Below are 17,673 nucleotides of genomic sequence, written 5' to 3' on the forward strand. Positions count from 1 at the left end.
CTCTGCTAACGGTTGAAGTTCAGTCAAATTAGATAAAGAACATCTGTGACCAGGGGTTTAGGTGCTATAATCTCAATTAAATTTACTTTGACCGCTGCCGTCTAACATCTGGATATATGACTTAATCTATTTTGTTGTACCTCTGGCTGCATGTTTAGAATCATTATCATGCTGGAAAGTTAATCTCTACCCCAGTCCCAGTTCATTTGCAGACTCTTAACAGGTTTTTCTCCAGGATTGCTCTCTAGTTAGCTTATGCTATCACCAAGTGTGGTGACTGTGTGTCAAGACTTTTTCAAGGCACTGCAGCACAGGACAGTACAGTATATAGATCAGGTTTGTTTGACTTTTCCCAACTGGAACAAATCCTAACTTGTCTTTATTTTCTGTTGTTTGAATCGTCAGATGAAAGCTGAGGATTGTGCGTCAGCTAAAATCCTTCCCAAACCATCAGAGCAACCCCCTCCAACAGCTCAGAAACCCATTAGGCAGCCAGTCTCGCTTCCTCAGAACCAGCCTCAGACTCTGCTGCACAACCAAGTTCACACACAGCCTCGTCTTCCACCTCAGCCTCACTCAGCTTCCCAGACCCACACCCATCCCCAGGCCCACCCGTCTAAAGCCAGTGCCAGAATAGCACCCACCTCAGCGGAGCCTGTTGAGAAGCCGTGGGAAGCCATTAAACCCGTACAGCCGTGTAAAGAACCTGCCAAACACAATGACTCTTATGGACCCACTCCTCCTGTTCCCCCAGTTCGCACCTTGGAGAGCAAACTGGCCACTGCAGCACTTAGTCAGAGTGAAGCTTCCTATGAGATGTTCAGGGAAGGCCCTTCGGCTAGCCACCTGACAGAGGGTCTTTCCCATCATCCTCTGTCTCCACGTAAACCCTCCTCTCACCAGCCAGCCTACATTTACCATGTTAAGGGAGAGCCCATCCTTATTGAAGCCCCAGGAGCGGCGTACTACCACCAGAGGCCTGTTCCTCATCATTACCGCCCGGACAGTGTCACCCCACACTCCTACGTGTCCAAGTCCGAGCCTCAGATAACCTACAGTGCCCGAGCAGACAATAGGTACAGCACTTTAGGTCCCAGGTCCTACCATCACTCCATAAAGCTGAGAGGAACCCCCCGGGGTGTGCATGTCTCCCCAGGGCCGGATCACCAGGGCTACAGCCATGACAGGACCCATGGCTATCCCACCATCCGCAGAGTCCACTCCTTCCACGTCCCGCCCACCATTCGCTCTGTCCCCATCCAGAGGACGGAAGTTCCGCCGGAAGACGACATGTTCTTCCATCACCGGCCCGTTTATCAGTGCAAGGCTTACCAGCAGCCTCCGCAGTCGTCATCCCAGACCGACTACCACGTCACCCAGCTGCAGCCGTACTTTGAGAACGGCCGGGTGCAGTACCGTTACAGCCCATACTCTGGCTCTGTCCCGTTGGAGTCACCTTTCTATGACATAGACCCTTACGGCACAATCCGAGTTAGGCACTTTCATTCCTACGGAGGTCGGGACGCCGGCGCTGTCGGAGGCCGGCCTGGTGGGAAGGCGGCTGGTTACCACTACGTCTCCCGCCATGGACTGCCCCCTGGCAAAGAGCATGGCTTTGTCAGCAGAGACATGCCTCCTGGTCACGGGAGCAAGGAAGCTGCCGTGTTCCTGCCATGGGACCCGGAGGAGGCAGAGAAGCTTCGCATGCACTCGATCCGCAGGGAGAGCAGGGCCAGGATGAAGCTGAGAGGCCCTGTCCTCTCGCAGTACGACAACGTTGGTCTCTTTACACCAGCAGATATATCTGGGTATGAAACCTTGCACCTGCGTAGTAAGTCTGACCCTGGTAAAGCTGTGCTGCTTCCAGTGGAGAGCAAAGATGGACGCTACCTTCCCAGACACATGGTGTCTGACCCTGATGGGCTCGTCTACATGGAGACAGACAAGCATGTCCACGGCAGCGGAGTGGGAGACAAGTCAGACCTTTCTAAGCAAGCCGTTTCCAAGAAATGCCAGTCATCTCACTCTCTTCCCGTGTCTCACCAGTCAGACAGCAATCGGCATGAGCTCAAATACGAGAGCGGAGAAGACAAGCTGGGTGGCGACAGTGGCAGGTCCAAACACCGGCAGGAGCATCCCACCAACAGGCCCTTCCAGCCACGGTACGAGTATCCTGATTCTGACCACCACCACCATGACAAGCTGAAGTCATCCGGTGGTTACCACGGTACTGACGAGCCTCCGACCCGGGACCAACTGGCACGTTGCAAACCGGAGAGTTCCCACAGCGTCCGAGAAGAGCAGCACCTCAACCAGAGCAAAGCAGACCTGGACAGGGACTACAGCTACCAGAAACACAGCAACAAACCCACCCAGTCCCACTACGACAACCTGGATGATTACCACCCGGTACCTCAGCCTCAGGCCCCGGTCCAAAAACACGCAGGGTCCGGCTCCAGCTCATACCCTGCCAACCCCAGCAGCAGGGCTTACTCCACGGCTCTGGGCCAGGGAGCCTTCATCCAGACTGAGCTGGGCCTGCAGAGGCCTGAGACAGAACTCCGTACCGAATAAAGCGTTTGGGTGGGAAGGGGAAAAAACTGTTGAAGTATGGGTGAGCAGACTCTGCAGGACAGTGGACTGCTAGAACCCTCATATTTTTGCTTTTTCTGTATTTTTTATGAATTGTAAAGAATATTGCAAGGCTTTTTACTGAGTCCTGAATGTACCTGAAATTATTGTCCATGAGGTCACAGTACTGTGACTGACTGAGACTGTAGCCAATTATAAATGTATATAAGAAAGACGTAAGGTACTTTTAGCAGGAACCCCAAAAATGTCAAATATATACTATATATAGATATATAGATATATAGATATATAAATATATGTTCTACAAATGAAATCACTAATAAAAGGGATTTTTAGTTGACTTTTTTAGGTGTGGAGCTGGGCATGAGAATCAACTGGAAGTAAGATTTGCATTTTAGTAATTCATGATCAGTTGTGTGTAGATCTCTTGTTGTGTTCTGTCTGGATGTTACAGCACAACGTAAAAGGACCCTCCCCTCCCGGTACCAACACAAGAACACGGTTCTGTGTGTCCATGTTGGCTTTGATGAGTGGAAGATGTGACATGGAGCTACTTGGGTTGTCGCAGTGGTTATCAATGTCTTACTCTTTCTGTTACTGTGCCATTTTTTAAGGTAACGTTACTCTAAACAGTTTTCAGTGGCTTTTTTTGGAATCTTTCAGTACTTGTGTGTTTTCTGTTGGAAGAGGGACCAAAGACTTGGCACAGTTGTTGCACATATGAGGTAAAGATGGGAAAGTGGATGAAAATTGTAGCTTCTGAAGTTTAAAATGGTGTTTGTTTGTTTTCATTCATTGTACTTTCAGGTACTAGACTAATTGATTAAAGCTGAAACAATGTCTTCTCATACAACATGATGAAAATGTTGCTGCTGCTTTGTGGGAAAACCAATTTGTTAATGAGCCTTAAAATTTTGTTCCTGGAGAATCGTACATTGTTTACTGATACTGTTAACGACAGAAATGATGTTCACCACTTTAAAGCAGGTTTAGTTTTAAGATATTTTAGTTGGTTTGAGATTTTAAATACTGAGGGAATGTTTTTCTTTTTACTTTTCTTTTCTTCAAATAGTGTGTTGGTCCATGGTTTTCAGGCTAGAGATAGATGTATAGTACATCCATCCATTAGTCTAATACAAGGCCCTCTGGGCCAGCATAATGGATGGCATACAGTATAAACCCAATACGTTTAAATCCAGGTGTACTCTGTAACAGTTCAACTTCTATATTGCTTGCAGGTTTTGCCCCTCTTGCCTTATCTAAAGCCTCTACCTTCTCAGATGGGCTGTTACAGTAAGGCACTGTGTACTTGAATGTGAAAAAACTCATTTCAAACTGGAGGAGCCTAAAGTCAGACATAAAATAAATAAAGGTGTTCAGGAATTGCTCAGCTTGATGGGTTTTTTATTATGATGTTTGTGTATTTTGTACTGCCATTCATTCAGAATGAGCAGCAAAAGGACAAAAAGCTTCATCAATGGTTCTGTTTTCCACTGTCTCTGGTTGGGTTGGGGAACTATTGGGTCCTGGTACCTAACACACACACCCTCTTAACTAAGAGTATCCCCAAGATGTTTCCAGACCAGATCAAATATGTACAGGTACATCTGAAAAAATTTTGATTAAAAGTCAAATAGTACTTCCCAGTCATCATAAAAATATCATATTATCTAGAATCATGACAAATAGAGCAATATATTCTAATCGTTTCTTGTAATTTTACTGATTATGGCCTGCAGATCTGTCCATCCATCCATTTCCTTACACCCTTATGCCATTGGGGTCAGGAGAGGTGCCAGTGCCTATCTCTAGAGGTCAACGGGATAGAGGCAGGGCACACCTTGGACAGGTTACCAGTTTATCGCAAGGCTTGCAGATAATAAACAAAATTCAGTACCTCAGAAAAATAGAATACAGCTGAAACTCAAGGTGTCACACCCTAATTAACTCAAAACACCTGCAAAGGTTTCCTGAACAGTTAAACGGTGAGTCAACTACAATGATGAGGAAGACTTCTGACTGGACAGGTGTCCAGGACACCCTTCACAAGCAGGGGAAGCCATAAAAAGTCACTGCTGTAGAAACTGGTTTTTCACAGAGTTCTGCATACAAGCATATTGACATAAAATTGAGTGGAAGACAGAAGAAGTGTGATGGGAAAAATGTGCATCCTTGAACTGCGGCCTGGAGAGGATCGTCAATTAATCAGTCAAATTCCAGAAGAGTCACCGCACGCACACCAATATGGGCTACACGTAGTAATGATCTGTGAATTAAAGGATCCTGTGATATGTCATAATTTGAGTTGACAAACAACGATGCAGTGAAAATATTTCCATACACATGTAACATTACAAAGTGCTGCAAATTAATCGGAACAGTTGTGTAATGCTAATCTGAGGCTGCATCAGAGCAACAGTTTAAAATCTAATGTTTAGTGTAGAGTTTGACATCTTCCCCACCTCCCCAGATCAACACCAGCCAGCAGTTTCATGAGGGTGGGGAGTTACAGAGCCTTGGGGTTCGCAGGAGACTACTTAGTCAGATTTGCCTCTCTTTCTGGACCAGAAAACCCAGATTTATCTTGATTTCAGGGTTATGCTCAAAATTTGTACATATACTGCCATCTGAAATAACCCCAAACTTCCCAGAATAAACCATCATGGCAATTTATGCCTGACTACTTCAGTAAAAACTCCAGAAAAATAGGTTAAAACAGATTAACCTGGAAATTCTGGCTTAAACCCTGGTTTTAGTTTCAACAGTCCCCGGAAAAGTACGAATTGACAGCAACTTCACAAGTAGACCATATAAAAAAGAAAAAAACAAAACCCTGGAGTTGAAGCCGAGTCATTATGAGCGGCTTGTTAATCTGTGCAAATGTTGATTTATGAATCATTCAGCTGCTTTAAATACCAACGCGATAAATATGGTGGTATCCACTATTTCCTGTTCTGTTTTACACGGGGCTATTAAACCTTAAAAATGCCCTTCCCATTTTTTTTACTACAGAGCTCATTTTACTCCACCCTTCACTCAAACGTTTACAATCTGCTTACATATCGTGATAGTGTTAATATTGTTGCTTTTAGGAGCCTTTTATGTACTTCGACACTTCCTGTTGTGACGACGTTTGAAATTGTGAAAAAAGTTAGTTATCAAAACACTATTAATTTATAAATTAAGCCTTCTCTATTGAATTGTGATTTTTTTTTTCCCCCCCCCCGACCCTCTCCGCCACGCTTTAGGTGAAAAAGTTTCAGTGTTTACAAATGTTGGCATTGCATTGTGGGAGTAAAGATGATTGACACCGGCGCCATTTTGCTCCTGCTCGCTCTGCTTCCATTGTGTGAGAGATAGTAAATATCTGACACTGCCACACAACCACAACACACTGAAACGCTGCGAAGCGAAAGCCGATAATTCAGCCCCGGTATGTAAACGTTTCCACATACTTCTTAGACGTTAGAATATAAATCATTGTTTTGTGTCATTATTGGACGGGAAGTGTGTTTTTTGGGAGCTTATAAAGCGTTTAAATTCGACGCCGAGGTGAGGCGAAAAGCAGCTGCCTCGATGCCCAGACTCGGAGAAAAACGGCTCGGTGCTTCTACCGCCGAGCTAGCTGCTCCACTTTCATCTTTCCTCTCTAATATAGCGCCGCGCCCCCGACTCTGTTGATGTTCTGATACCTATATGTACGTCCTGTAATTTGTTGGTAGTTTAATGCGCCCACGTTTGTAGTTTCGGTAGAAAATCATTCAAGTTTCCATCCTGTTCTTTGACTCTACATTGGTAGGCTGGTTCGTTTCAGTCTGCGGCCATAATCTTGCGGTATGAGGCGGGGCTATAACTGTTCGTCCCGCCTTGAAACCATTCAGTCTGACAGACTATTGGTCCACAAACACGGCTGCGCCTCACCGGATTGGTGTATATTCTTGCATTCGCCCGTTTCAAATTGTGATTGGTTGTAGGGGTTTGGGATTTAGTGTTTTGATTGGTTGGGTACGATGTTTTTGGGTAACTGCCAAAAATCTGTGCACCGAGGGTTCCTAGGAAACGTCGGAACTGAAAGGAGAAACAAACAAAACAGTGGAGGAAATAAAAACACTGATGAACATGATTTCACTCTGAGCTGTAGCTGCGTAGGTAAACGGGTGTTTGGGGAAAAACGAAACGCTTTACATTTAGGATCCAGCAGCGGTAAACAACCCAGAAACAAACAATTCTGAAAAGTGTCTCACTGAGCTTTTGTTGCCGGCATCCTCTCACAAAGGCCCATCATTTGCAATTACTTCTTAGAGTCTTGAGAAGATGTAACAAAATGGCGTAACACAGAGAAAAAAAGCTATTTTCATCCAGCAAGATGATGATTGTAAAACATGTTTTAGCTATGTGTGGTCTTTAAAAATAAAGAGGAAACTGGACAACAGAGGGCAATATGAAAGACCTGTGGTCCATATGTTTGGGGAAAATGGAGGGGGGAAAAAAAAATCGATACAGGATTTGAGGGATCTGTCTATATGGGGTTGTGTTGACAAAGTCCAGCCCAAAATGGCACCAACAAAGAAAAGGTGAGAAATGTCCTTCAATAAGCCTGGAGAATTTCCTGAATAAAGTTCAGACTAGACTTCAAGCTTTGTTCAAAAGTAAATGTTCCCACCAGATGTTAAATTTGCTAAGGATTTAAATTGTAGACCTTGTTACCCCCCTTATGGACTTGTGAAGCTAATTGACTTCATACGGCTTTCGTTATGAATACAACAGTGATGTGCGATGAGGTTCATAGCTGATGAGGCTCTGACTTAATCATAATCATATTTACAAATGTAGACACCCTGCATGTTATTGTTTACATAAGGAAATTTCGCGCATGGGGACAAGCTGGAGGGCAAAAAGACTATTCTTTTACATAATGTACAGACATTATATACATAAACTAAATTATAAAAATCAGTTCATACATTAAATGTTTTTTAGCCATTTCATTGGCGGCGTACAGACAGGAGGAACATGCTCCCATAAAATGGCAGTTAGCGAGAGGTTGCGCAATCCCAGGTGAGGCTCGGCTCGCTGCTGCCTCACCTGCTTCGCTTCCAAGCATTTGAATAGGAAAATGCGAAAATTCAGCGATTTTGAAGAAAAAAATAATCAGAATTGGTTAAGCTAAATGAAAAATAGGTACTTTATAGTACAAACCACAGGGTAAAAATAGCAATATAAATTATTTTATCATTCTATTTTATTTTTCTATGATGACATCCTGCCTTCCCTGACCACACGTTACTGGAATACAACCAGGGAGTGTGTGAATACTACAAATGTATGGATGGACATCAATGATTGCTCCTAACTATATGGTGAAATAAAATTTTGAACACTGATTTCAATCGAAAAGTCTGTTTCATTCCTTAAATGCCTTGTGGTGCTAATTAGCATCATACTTAAATTTCCACTAGCTGTTGATGCAGTGTTTAAATTAATCATTTCTAATTAACTGAACAACTGATCAACAGCAAAAAAAAAGTAATTTTTTTGGTACAATTGGACACAAATTCAGGCATTAAGAGTTAACGATCTTGGTATAGAACAATATATACCATGGATAATAATTGATTGATTCCATTTTCCTCTGCAGGTGAAACTTTGTCGTCATGGCCCGTACCAAGCAGACCGCTCGTAAGTCCACTGGAGGAAAAGCTCCTCGTAAGCAGCTGGCCACCAAGGCCGCCCGCAAGAGCGCCCCCTCTACTGGGGGTGTCAAGAAACCCCATCGTTACAGGTGTGTGTATTCACCTATAGGAAGAGGATGGCTCCCAAAACTGAACCAGCTTCACTTGGTCCTTTTAAATGAATGCTAATAAGTGTAGGTGATTTAATAAAACATGAAATATTTCTTTTAATTATTTGCTTAGTTATTATTGCCTACTAAAAGCTTTTGATTGTTGACTTGTTACTGAAATACAGGTTGTGTGCAGCTAATAGCAACCAGGTCAGAGTTCTGCGGCTGATTTTTCATCTGTAGTTTTGTGAAGAGTTTAGCTAACTTTGAGTCTTTATTAGTAACAACTTCCACACCGAAGAGTCGGACCTGACACCCAAATGCAGGGGTGTGGTCCATTTGCTGACCAAAAAAAAAAATCTGATTTTTTTTATCTTCAGCTATAGTGTCTTTGCTTGTCTGCCTTGCCTCCTTCATTAAGATGTATTTGTGTAGTTTATTATTTAGCAGGTAAAAATAATAGGTTCTTGCTATCAGAATTAAGAAGAAAAACAAAAACGTTTGGAGACCACCACTCTAATTAGCATTAAGCGCTTTGTCTGAGAGGTGGAGTAATGAGTAAAGTTACTGTTTATCAGTCATATTTAGCAGTGGGAAGTCCAGACCCAGGCTTGGTTCTGATGGAGAACCCAGCAGATCAAACTGAAAATAACAAAACCCAGAACAGACAACTGGTTCTGCCTTAGCTCCCCCAAGAACCTGACGAGCCTGTGTTGTCGTTTCAGGCCCGGTACTGTGGCTCTCAGGGAGATCCGTCGGTACCAGAAGTCCACAGAGCTGCTGATCCGTAAGCTGCCGTTCCAGCGCCTGGTGAGGGAGATCGCTCAGGACTTCAAGACCGACCTGCGCTTCCAGAGCGCTGCCATCGGAGCTCTACAGGTGAGTGAGGCAACAGCGACTAAACGCTGCGTGGTGGAAGTTGTGCCGCTAACCTGCGCTCTGGCTCTGTGTTCCCGCAGGAGGCCAGCGAGGCCTACCTGGTGGGTCTGTTCGAGGACACCAACCTGTGCGCCATCCACGCCAAGCGGGTCACCATCATGCCCAAAGACATCCAGCTGGCCCGCCGTATCCGCGGAGAGCGCGCTTAGACACTCCTCTGCACTCCTGTTTTTCTGTCCCTGTCCTCACTGCTTCCTCCCCCCCCAAACTGCCCCTCCACCCCCCCACCCTCCAGCCCTGCTCAACTTCTTAGTAGACTTTAGGCTGATCCTGATCATGAGCAGATAGAAACACGTCGAAGTCTGGTCTCTCGTAGAAGTTTTTCATCCTCATAAAATGTTTTAGGGTACCTTTCTTTTTTTTTTTGTGCATGTAAAAAGTTTTGTGGATCAGATGCGCATGTGCACACGCATACTCAAATGTGTATCACTGGATTTTCCTGGTGCTTCTCAACACGGAGCCCGCCTCTGAGCTCACCTGTTCTGTTGGAGGTCAGCTGGCGCAGCTTGTGGAGCAAACAGAGCTGGAGCGCAGGGACCTGGCCGAGGGGCTAGTCTGCTTAAGGGGAGCTGCAACTTCCACAGCAGGGTGCTATTAAAACTAGCCCTGAGGCCCCCTGAACACCCCCCCTCACACCGCCCCTGACCCCCAGCTGGGGGAGAGGCTGGACTGCTGCTCTGTTTGTGTGAACCCGCCAGCCCTGACCTTCCAAACCAACTGTACTCGACAAACGTCAATCTCTCAGTTCTTACATGAAAAGTTCATGGGTATGGTGTCGGTAGTTTTTCTTTTTTTTTTTTTTTCTTCTACACATAAAATTCATAATTTACAGAGTACATCTTATTTTACCACTTTCTAAATTATCAAAATTAAAACAGAATTGAGTTTTCTGCGGTGATTTTATTTGCTATAGGACTTTTTTGAGGAGCTTCTGTTTTCCCAGGAAACTATTATTCCCATCGCAACCACACGGGGGCGTTAGATCACCGTCACCTTTTCTTTTCAGTTCGTTACTGCAGGTCTGTAATCACACTTGATGCTACTGGCGCCCCCTGTCTCCACAGATCAGCATTAGATTTGACATAGTGAAAGTTCTCTGCATGTTTCAGGTCTTTGTCTTTCCTGCCAGCTCTGAGCGTATAAACTGTCCCTTTTCTTGAAATTTCTGATACAGAATATAACCTCATAATTGTTTTCTTTTATATTTTTCTTATTCCTTGAGATTTTCAGACGTATAAATAAGCTGATCTTTGTATTTTCCAAATTTCTCATATTATGGTGGTAATAAATAGATGTTAAAACAAGCTTCACAGAGTGTGTGTGTTGTGTTCTTTACAGTATTTCACAAATGCGCCTTCATACAGATAAAACATTGATGCTGATAGATCAGGGGTGTTCAGAGTGCAGCTTTGGGAGTAGTTTTGTGTGGCCCCTGAATAGTTTATTTGCAATTAAAATTAGATTTTCAATGACATGTCTTAAATAGAAAAAGTATGAAGCAGGTGTTAGCCTTTTATTAGCCACATTTTTCTTTTTGTTTTCATTTTAATGTCATACTAAGCATGACCACAAACCTCCAGAAACTTTTTATTCATAAGCATAACTTAATTAATCACGCTCAATAATTAAAACGGACTAAGGGTTTTCAAAGACGGTCCTCGTTTTTGTTGCTGGGAATAAACTCAAAATTATATTCTGACCAACAAGTTTGGAAACTACACCTTTGAGGCTCCTTTGCAATTAAAATGCTTTTTAATTTGTTGCTGGTAAAAGGATTGACAATAATTTTTTTTTTGCATTTTTAGCTAGTAATTTATTTTTATATAGAGCCAATTCACAGCTAATTTGTGAAACAAATCAGTTCAATTCAATCATCCAGACAGATTCGGTCATTTCCATGCATTCCAACTGATCCTAGTGATCAAACGATGCGGTCAAGTTCAATTTATTTTTAAAACTGACTCCAAGAGTTTTCTGTCAAAGGAAACCCAGTAGATTACATTTGAGTCATTGGAGAATTCGCTCCTTGATCAGCATGTGTTCTTTAGCTTAGTGTTGTTCAGTTTTCAGGAATCCCTCATACTGAGCATGCATGTAGCGACAGTGGAAAGGAAAAACTCCCCTTTAACAGGAAGAAGCCTCCAGCCTCTTCATGGCTAATGATGTGTCTGTCGCTGCCCCAAACGTCTGAGTGGCGGCCTTGTTATAGTTCAGTCTGCTTATGGAGATCACTTTACCTGGCTTGGATACCTCAACACTTCCTGTCTGAATGACATCCCACTGCTGTGTATCATCATGATGTGAAGCTAAAAAAAATTCATTTTACATAATACTTCCCCTTTAAAGGCAAGGAACGCTTGTAGAAACAATGCATCTAGACTTTGTCACAGTGTGTCCTGAAACATGTGCATAACAACTGTCATCCCAATAAAAATCTTGTCTTTATTGTTTCTCAGGGTTTATCTGATGGAAACGGCTCAGGAAGGTGATGATGGAGGTAAACGGCTACAACTTAGGATAGATTTGGAAGCCAGAAGTGTGTTGATTCCCATGGTGGAAGAATGTTTTGTAATATAAATGACTGTTTCTGATTTGTGCTGCTACCATCCTCATCCTTCGCCTCTGATTGGGCAGGAATCACCATAGTTACCGCTCAGCAGGTGTTGGTCTGATTGGAGGCCTTCTAGCATCCATGATGGCTGTGGACATGGCTGATGTATGATGTTGTCATTGCGTAATTTTAAACAGGGTGTAAACAGGACACACATTACACTTTAGGTGATTTATTTATTTTTTCAAATGCACCTCCTTTTTATTTCTACTCGTGTTTCATTTGGAGAGGAAACCTTCCCTCCGATGCTATTTAGGTTAAATCTAATCCCTAAAATCTAATGGAACAGGAATTCTACTTCTATCTGTTGACGTTTTTCACATTTCTCACATTACAACCCTAAATGTTGATGTTTTATGTAACAGACCAGCACAAAGTAGAGCATGGCAGGGAAGTGTGAGAAAATGTCTACATAGCTTTACATTTCTTTTGCCATTAAAAATCTGAAAAGGTGAATCTGTGAATCAGCTTCTGACTGGGTTTCTTCCAGGATCACCATGTCTTCAGCTCCATCCAGCTTCCCTAAACTATTTCCACAGTACAGCGCTGCCACCACCGTGTTTCAGGATGGGGTTAGTGCATTTAGAGGGATTTGCCACATTTATTGTTTGGCATGCAAGTTAAAAAGTTATATTTTGATCTGATATGTCCTGAAGGTCTTTATTTATTGCTTTCTGTCTGACGCTCTTTCATGAGCTAAACGGTCTAAATGCAGCAGCGTGCCACTCTTTCATCATTTACGTTGGTAAAACCTTAAGGAAACCATGCACAGAGCCTGGATATTGACACACAGTGTGAAAAGATTCTAAATTCTCATCTCCCTTCAGCGCTCCGTCTGGGATTTCTCCCATTGTGCTGGATTTCTCCAGTTGGATTTCAACCGGTCGAATAAGCAGACACAAGAAAATGTGAACGACGATGTCGAGTTTCTGCGCCGTTTTAAGATTAGAACAGTGGCAGGTTTTAAATCAGACTAATCACCTATTTTTGGTCAATTAGGGGTAGCAATTTTATTTTTCTTCCATGAGAACCTGAATATCAGGAGAAGGTATTTTTAGATCATTTTTAATTTATGTGTGTGTGTGTGTGGCCTTGTGATTTTGATATCGAAATCAAAATCACTTTATTGCCATTCCATAAGAGAAAGTGATATGTTTGGGTTACGTGCTAGGTTGACGACTAAGGTGTGAATTAATACATTTATCAGTTAAGATTAGGATTAGGGAAAATGTCTGGGTTAGGCATAACTTCAGTTCCTAAAATAAAAGGAAGTCAATACAAATTCCTTTTGTGGGTAGAAATACAAACTTGTGTGTGTGACTTTAGCAATTGTTCGTTAAAATTGCTCAGTCAAAACTTTTCCCTTCACCTGCTGGTAAAATACTCTCAACTCATAAGAATCTGACTTTGTGAAAGAATATGGAAACGTCTCTCGTAGCTGTTTTCCTTCACCGTCTGCATGTAACAAACAAATCACCTTCATCAAGGTCTGCTGGGCGCGCTCCATCCCCCATCACATCTGCTCCTCCCTGGGATTACAGTGCAAATGTTTGTCTGAAACACCCAGTGCTGAGAGGGGAGATTATGGCTGTACTGGCCTCTCCGAGAGGGGGAGGGGGGTTAACCAATCAGAACAGCCAGACGCAGGGATTAACCAATCGTGCCACAGAGAGGGAGGGCAGAGGGGATTAAGCAGAGCACAGAGTGGGATTAGGTCAGAAAAGTGCTTTGAAATGTACTTTGTTAAACACTCACTTCTACCACGCATCAGATTTCTGATAGTTCAGCAGAACTACAAGAAGCTGCATTTCTCCATGTGTAAGAAATAAATTAATTTCCGCCCTAGTCCTGATCTTCCACAGTCCCATTCAAATCCGTTGACTATTTTGTAAAATCTGGGAGATTAGCTTTAAATTTAAAAACACAAATCGATCCATGGCTATGGACTAAAACCATGTTTTGCACACACTGCTCTAAAATCCGTCGGCATATTTGATGTCATCATAGCTCTGTTTATGTAGTATTCAGGTCACCGGCGGATTAACAACTTGTCCAAAGAGCTGGGGAGCATCATGGAGGACGGAGGAGGGGGAGAGACGGGGAACCTCAGAGAACCCCGATGAAGACGGTCCGCATTTAACGCCGCCGCTGACCTTTCGCACATTTTCCACGGCGGAAAAGCCAAGAGTGCAGAATGGAAAAAGTTCAACAGAAGAAGTGGAGAGATAAAAGCGAGGGAGCCACGGGTGGAGGAGGTGGAAAAGGTTGAGGTGGGTGAGAGACAGAGGGGGATAGGGCAATAATCCCAACTAATTCACTTAGGGCATTGCTGAAGGGAGGCTAAGAGGATTGGGACACTCCCAGAATCAGATCACCTAAAATAACCAAGATGGAGCAGAGCGAGGTGGAGGCGTGTGGCGCCGAACTGCCAACCCGACGTCGTCTGCATACCGGACAGGACCACCTGCAGCTGACCCCCTGACCTGAGAAACAAGACTTCCAAACTGTACAACTCACCTCAAGGAGCTTCAGCACACACACGTAAAGAATAAACCACTTTAATACATCAACACAGCTAAAACAGGACATTTTTTTAATCCTATGGAACAGACTGAAACACTACACACTAACACTGATAAACATAAATGCCCCAAAAATAAATAAGAGCAAACGACAGAGCTAAACGTAGCATAAAATAATGATAATGGTAATAATAAATAGTTGAGAAAAACCTTACAGGAGGTGCAGCCTACAGTTCCTTCATCACAATGTGAGTTTAAAACACACAGCGAGTGTAATGTGTGTGTGACCTTTAACCCTGCAAGCCTGTCAAAGGCTGTAGGTTTTATATGAGCATGAGGAGGACAGACCGTTGGACTCAATTCAAAAACACTTAATTGATCCCAAAGGGAAATTAAATGCTGTAAATCATATTAATTCAAATTCTTCAGTTACTGCAGATGTTGATGGCTGTTGGCAGGAGAGATCTCCTGTAGCAGTCTGTGTTACAGTGACTTTGAAGAAGCCTCTGACTAAAGACACTCTGTTTTTCCCAGCAGGCCTTCCAGTTCGACTGTTCCTACAACACTCACAGTCAGACAAAAAAAAAATATATACAAACAGGCTAACAAACAGGAAACAGCAGAAACCTGCCCTCTCATGCTGGATGCTGGACTAAGTCATACACTTCCACACACCCAACACACACACACACGCACACGCCCACGCACCCACACACACACTCATGAAGGGACGCCCCTCCTCGCCTCCTAGAGGACCTGGAACTTCCAGGAGTTCTGGTCCTTGTGGTCCAGGCAGTCCATGGTAGTGAAGCCCAGTTTCCAGGCCTGCTGGTCCTTGTAGTCCAGGCAGTCCACGGAGGTGAAGCCCAGGGAGGAGGCGGTACTGTAGCCCTGCGAGGACAGCGAGGCCGGGGACTGGCTCAGAGAGCCCCCCATGGAGGGGACGGTGATGGGGCTGAGCGCGCCACCGGTGCCGGACAGCTGCGAGTGCATGGGGGACAGGTAGGCGCTGCAGTCCAGGCCCGTGAAGTAGGAGGTGGTGCTGGCGTAGCCCTGGGTGTAGGCCGAGGGCTGGCCGTAGCTCATGGGGTAGGGCGAGGGTCGCTGCATGCAGGGGGCGGAGGAGGCCAGCGGGTCGGGCAGGGGGGAGATGGCCGGGCTCCAGATGGACACGGCCGTGTTTCCTGTGCTGGAGCTGGGGGCCAGGCTGGGCCCGGCGGACTGAGCCGAGGAGGGGCTGTAGGAACCAGACGGGTTGGGGACTGGGTCGGGAGCACTGGGCTCCTGCGCTGGTGAGGCCTTTTTCTTTGGAGGCCGAGGCTTGGACTGGCCACTGCTCTGCTGCTGCTGCTGGCGGCATTTGGCACGGCGGTTCTTAAACCACACCTGGAGGCGCGGAGAGAGAGAGAGAGAGAGAGAGAGAAAGAAAGAAAGAGAGGCCCGGCGGGTTAGAAACAACGAGTTCTGACTGGAAACACCGAGCAGAAAGCGGAGCGGCGCTGCTACGTGTACCTGCACCCGGGACTCGGGCAGGTTGATCTTCAGGGCCACCTCCTCCCGCATGAAGATGTCCGGGTACCGGGTCTTGGAGAACAGCGCTTCCAGGATGTCCAGCTGTGTCCGAGTGAAGGTGGTGCGCTCCCGGCGCTGCTTCCGCGGAGTGGCTGCCGAAACGGGAGACACACACGTAAATATGTTGATAACATATGACAGAGATGTGGCATTGAATAGCATCATAACGCAACAAACTAAACCGCTGAATAAATAAATTTTAAAAAAAAAATCATAGAAAGTGAGTCAGGGTACCAACCAACCAACACATCGGGTTAGTTTGTGTTTGTCTCTCAGTACGACAAAGAAATTTAATCAAACTGACAAACTGCCATTTACCAGGAACAATTCAACAGAACAAACTCAAAGGGAATATTTCAAGTGTTTCCGCCACATTTTACTCGTCTGATGAGAGAAATACCTCAAAAGTCAGAGGATTTTGTTTTAATTATGTCCGATGCTGTTGTCAGCATGGAGACTAATTAAAAAAACAGCAGACAGAGTAAATTTATCTTAAAATCAGCCCGTTTTCCACACTGTGGACTCCTAAAGAATTCCGTTCCACCAAACTTACTGTGGAAAGAATGTTTTGTATTCCGGAAGTCTATGTTATACCAAATACACCCATCCGCAATAATAATAAACCTTCCGTCAACACAAACATCAAGCAACTGTTTCCTTTTTGTTTTTTATCCTCGTTTTGGCTGCAGCGTTACGCACCAACCTGCGCGCTTTTACGCATCACTTGTAGCGCGTGTAATACAAAGTAATACAAACAAAGACTCTTTTTTCTTTTTTCTTTTTAGACGTTATTAAATATTTTTAAAACATAAAACTTCCAGGTCGTACTCACGGGGATAAGCGACTGTGGTGTGGAGCACGTCCATCCCGGGACCGGGTAGGTTTAACCCGTTCATGGTGTAATGAGGTTGTTTTATGTAGGACATCATCCTTCCGGCAGCTTTTTGAAGTCCTGTCGCTGACTTGGAGGTCGGACGCGCAGCGCGGCAGCTGTGGGACCTTCGGAGCGCAGCGGGACCAACCCGGTCGGCGCGTCTGCCGGGATCCGCGCGCGGAACGACGCGGGGACGCGCAGGAGAAGCGTGAACAGGGAATTCTGTTTTTCCTTTTTTCTTTTAAAGCGCTCTTTGAGCCGAGAGTGGACTCAGCAGCGGTGGGCGCAGAGCATCCGGACTGACAGGCACCGCGCAGGTGAAGTGGCCCCCGGGATCCCTCTGCGCCTCGGACGCGTCGCGGCTCTGAGGTTCTTCTCCAGGACGCGCTGCTAATTAGAAGGAGCAAGTGACAGCAGCAGCAAACCCCTCCCACACTACGCGCACACAAGGTGGCACACAGGCTGCAGAACTGGATCAAGTGTTTTAAGTCCCGGACCCAGGAGTCAGATTCAGACTTAGAGTTGATATGAATAATCGATTCACCCCTTCGATACAGAGCTGCAGGGTTAAATTTGCTGGCATATTTGTTAATAAAGTTCAAAAAGTCTACAATTAGCATCATAGAATAGAAATTTTGATCTTTAATTTAATTCCCTTCATTCAGGAGTAGAAAAAAAAATCTGTTGATATTTCTTTTACACTAATTTATTAGTTTGTCTTTTTAAAATTGCTTCTAAAAACTTTTGATTAGCAAACTACAACTTCCTGTTTCCGTGGAAT

The 17,673-nt window shown here is 44.6% G+C and overlaps 3 protein-coding genes across 9 annotated transcripts in view; 2 read left to right on the top strand and 1 right to left on the bottom strand.

The window, feature by feature from the left end:
• The window catches only part of arhgap32b (Rho GTPase activating protein 32b), a 90,844-nt gene extending 86,862 nt beyond the window's left edge, over nt 1-3,982 (top strand). For all 7 annotated transcript variants that reach the window (XM_032575802.1, XM_032575798.1, XM_032575801.1 and 4 more), the window contains one exon: nt 406-3,982. In XM_032575802.1, coding sequence (XP_032431693.1) covers nt 406-2,574 — 2,169 coding nt within the window. In that variant the 3' untranslated portion in view covers nt 2,575-3,982. The remainder of the gene's footprint in view (nt 1-405) is intronic.
• Nucleotides 3,983-5,880: 1,898 nt separating this feature from the next.
• Nucleotides 5,881-10,619, top strand: LOC116728618 (histone H3.3A). Its single transcript, XM_032576861.1, has 4 exons — nt 5,881-6,025; nt 8,231-8,374; nt 9,100-9,253; nt 9,334-10,619. The coding sequence occupies exons 2-4, from the start codon at nt 8,247-8,249 to the stop codon at nt 9,460-9,462; spliced, it is 411 nt and encodes a 136-aa protein (XP_032432752.1). The 5' UTR covers nt 5,881-6,025; nt 8,231-8,246; the 3' UTR covers nt 9,463-10,619.
• A 3,847-nt stretch (nt 10,620-14,466) lies between these two features.
• LOC116727975 (homeobox protein otx5-like) lies at nt 14,467-17,457 on the bottom strand. The gene is made up of 3 exons (XM_032575684.1): nt 16,851-17,457; nt 15,959-16,110; nt 14,467-15,832 (listed from the first exon to the last, which is right to left on the bottom strand). The coding sequence occupies exons 1-3, from the start codon at nt 16,945-16,947 to the stop codon at nt 15,194-15,196; spliced, it is 888 nt and encodes a 295-aa protein (XP_032431575.1). The 5' UTR covers nt 16,948-17,457; the 3' UTR covers nt 14,467-15,193.
• Nucleotides 17,458-17,673: the final 216 nt, after the last annotated feature.

Source organism: Xiphophorus hellerii, chromosome 11 (assembly GCF_003331165.1).
Source record: "Xiphophorus hellerii strain 12219 chromosome 11, Xiphophorus_hellerii-4.1, whole genome shotgun sequence".
Lineage (NCBI taxonomy): Eukaryota > Metazoa > Chordata > Actinopteri > Cyprinodontiformes > Poeciliidae > Xiphophorus > Xiphophorus hellerii.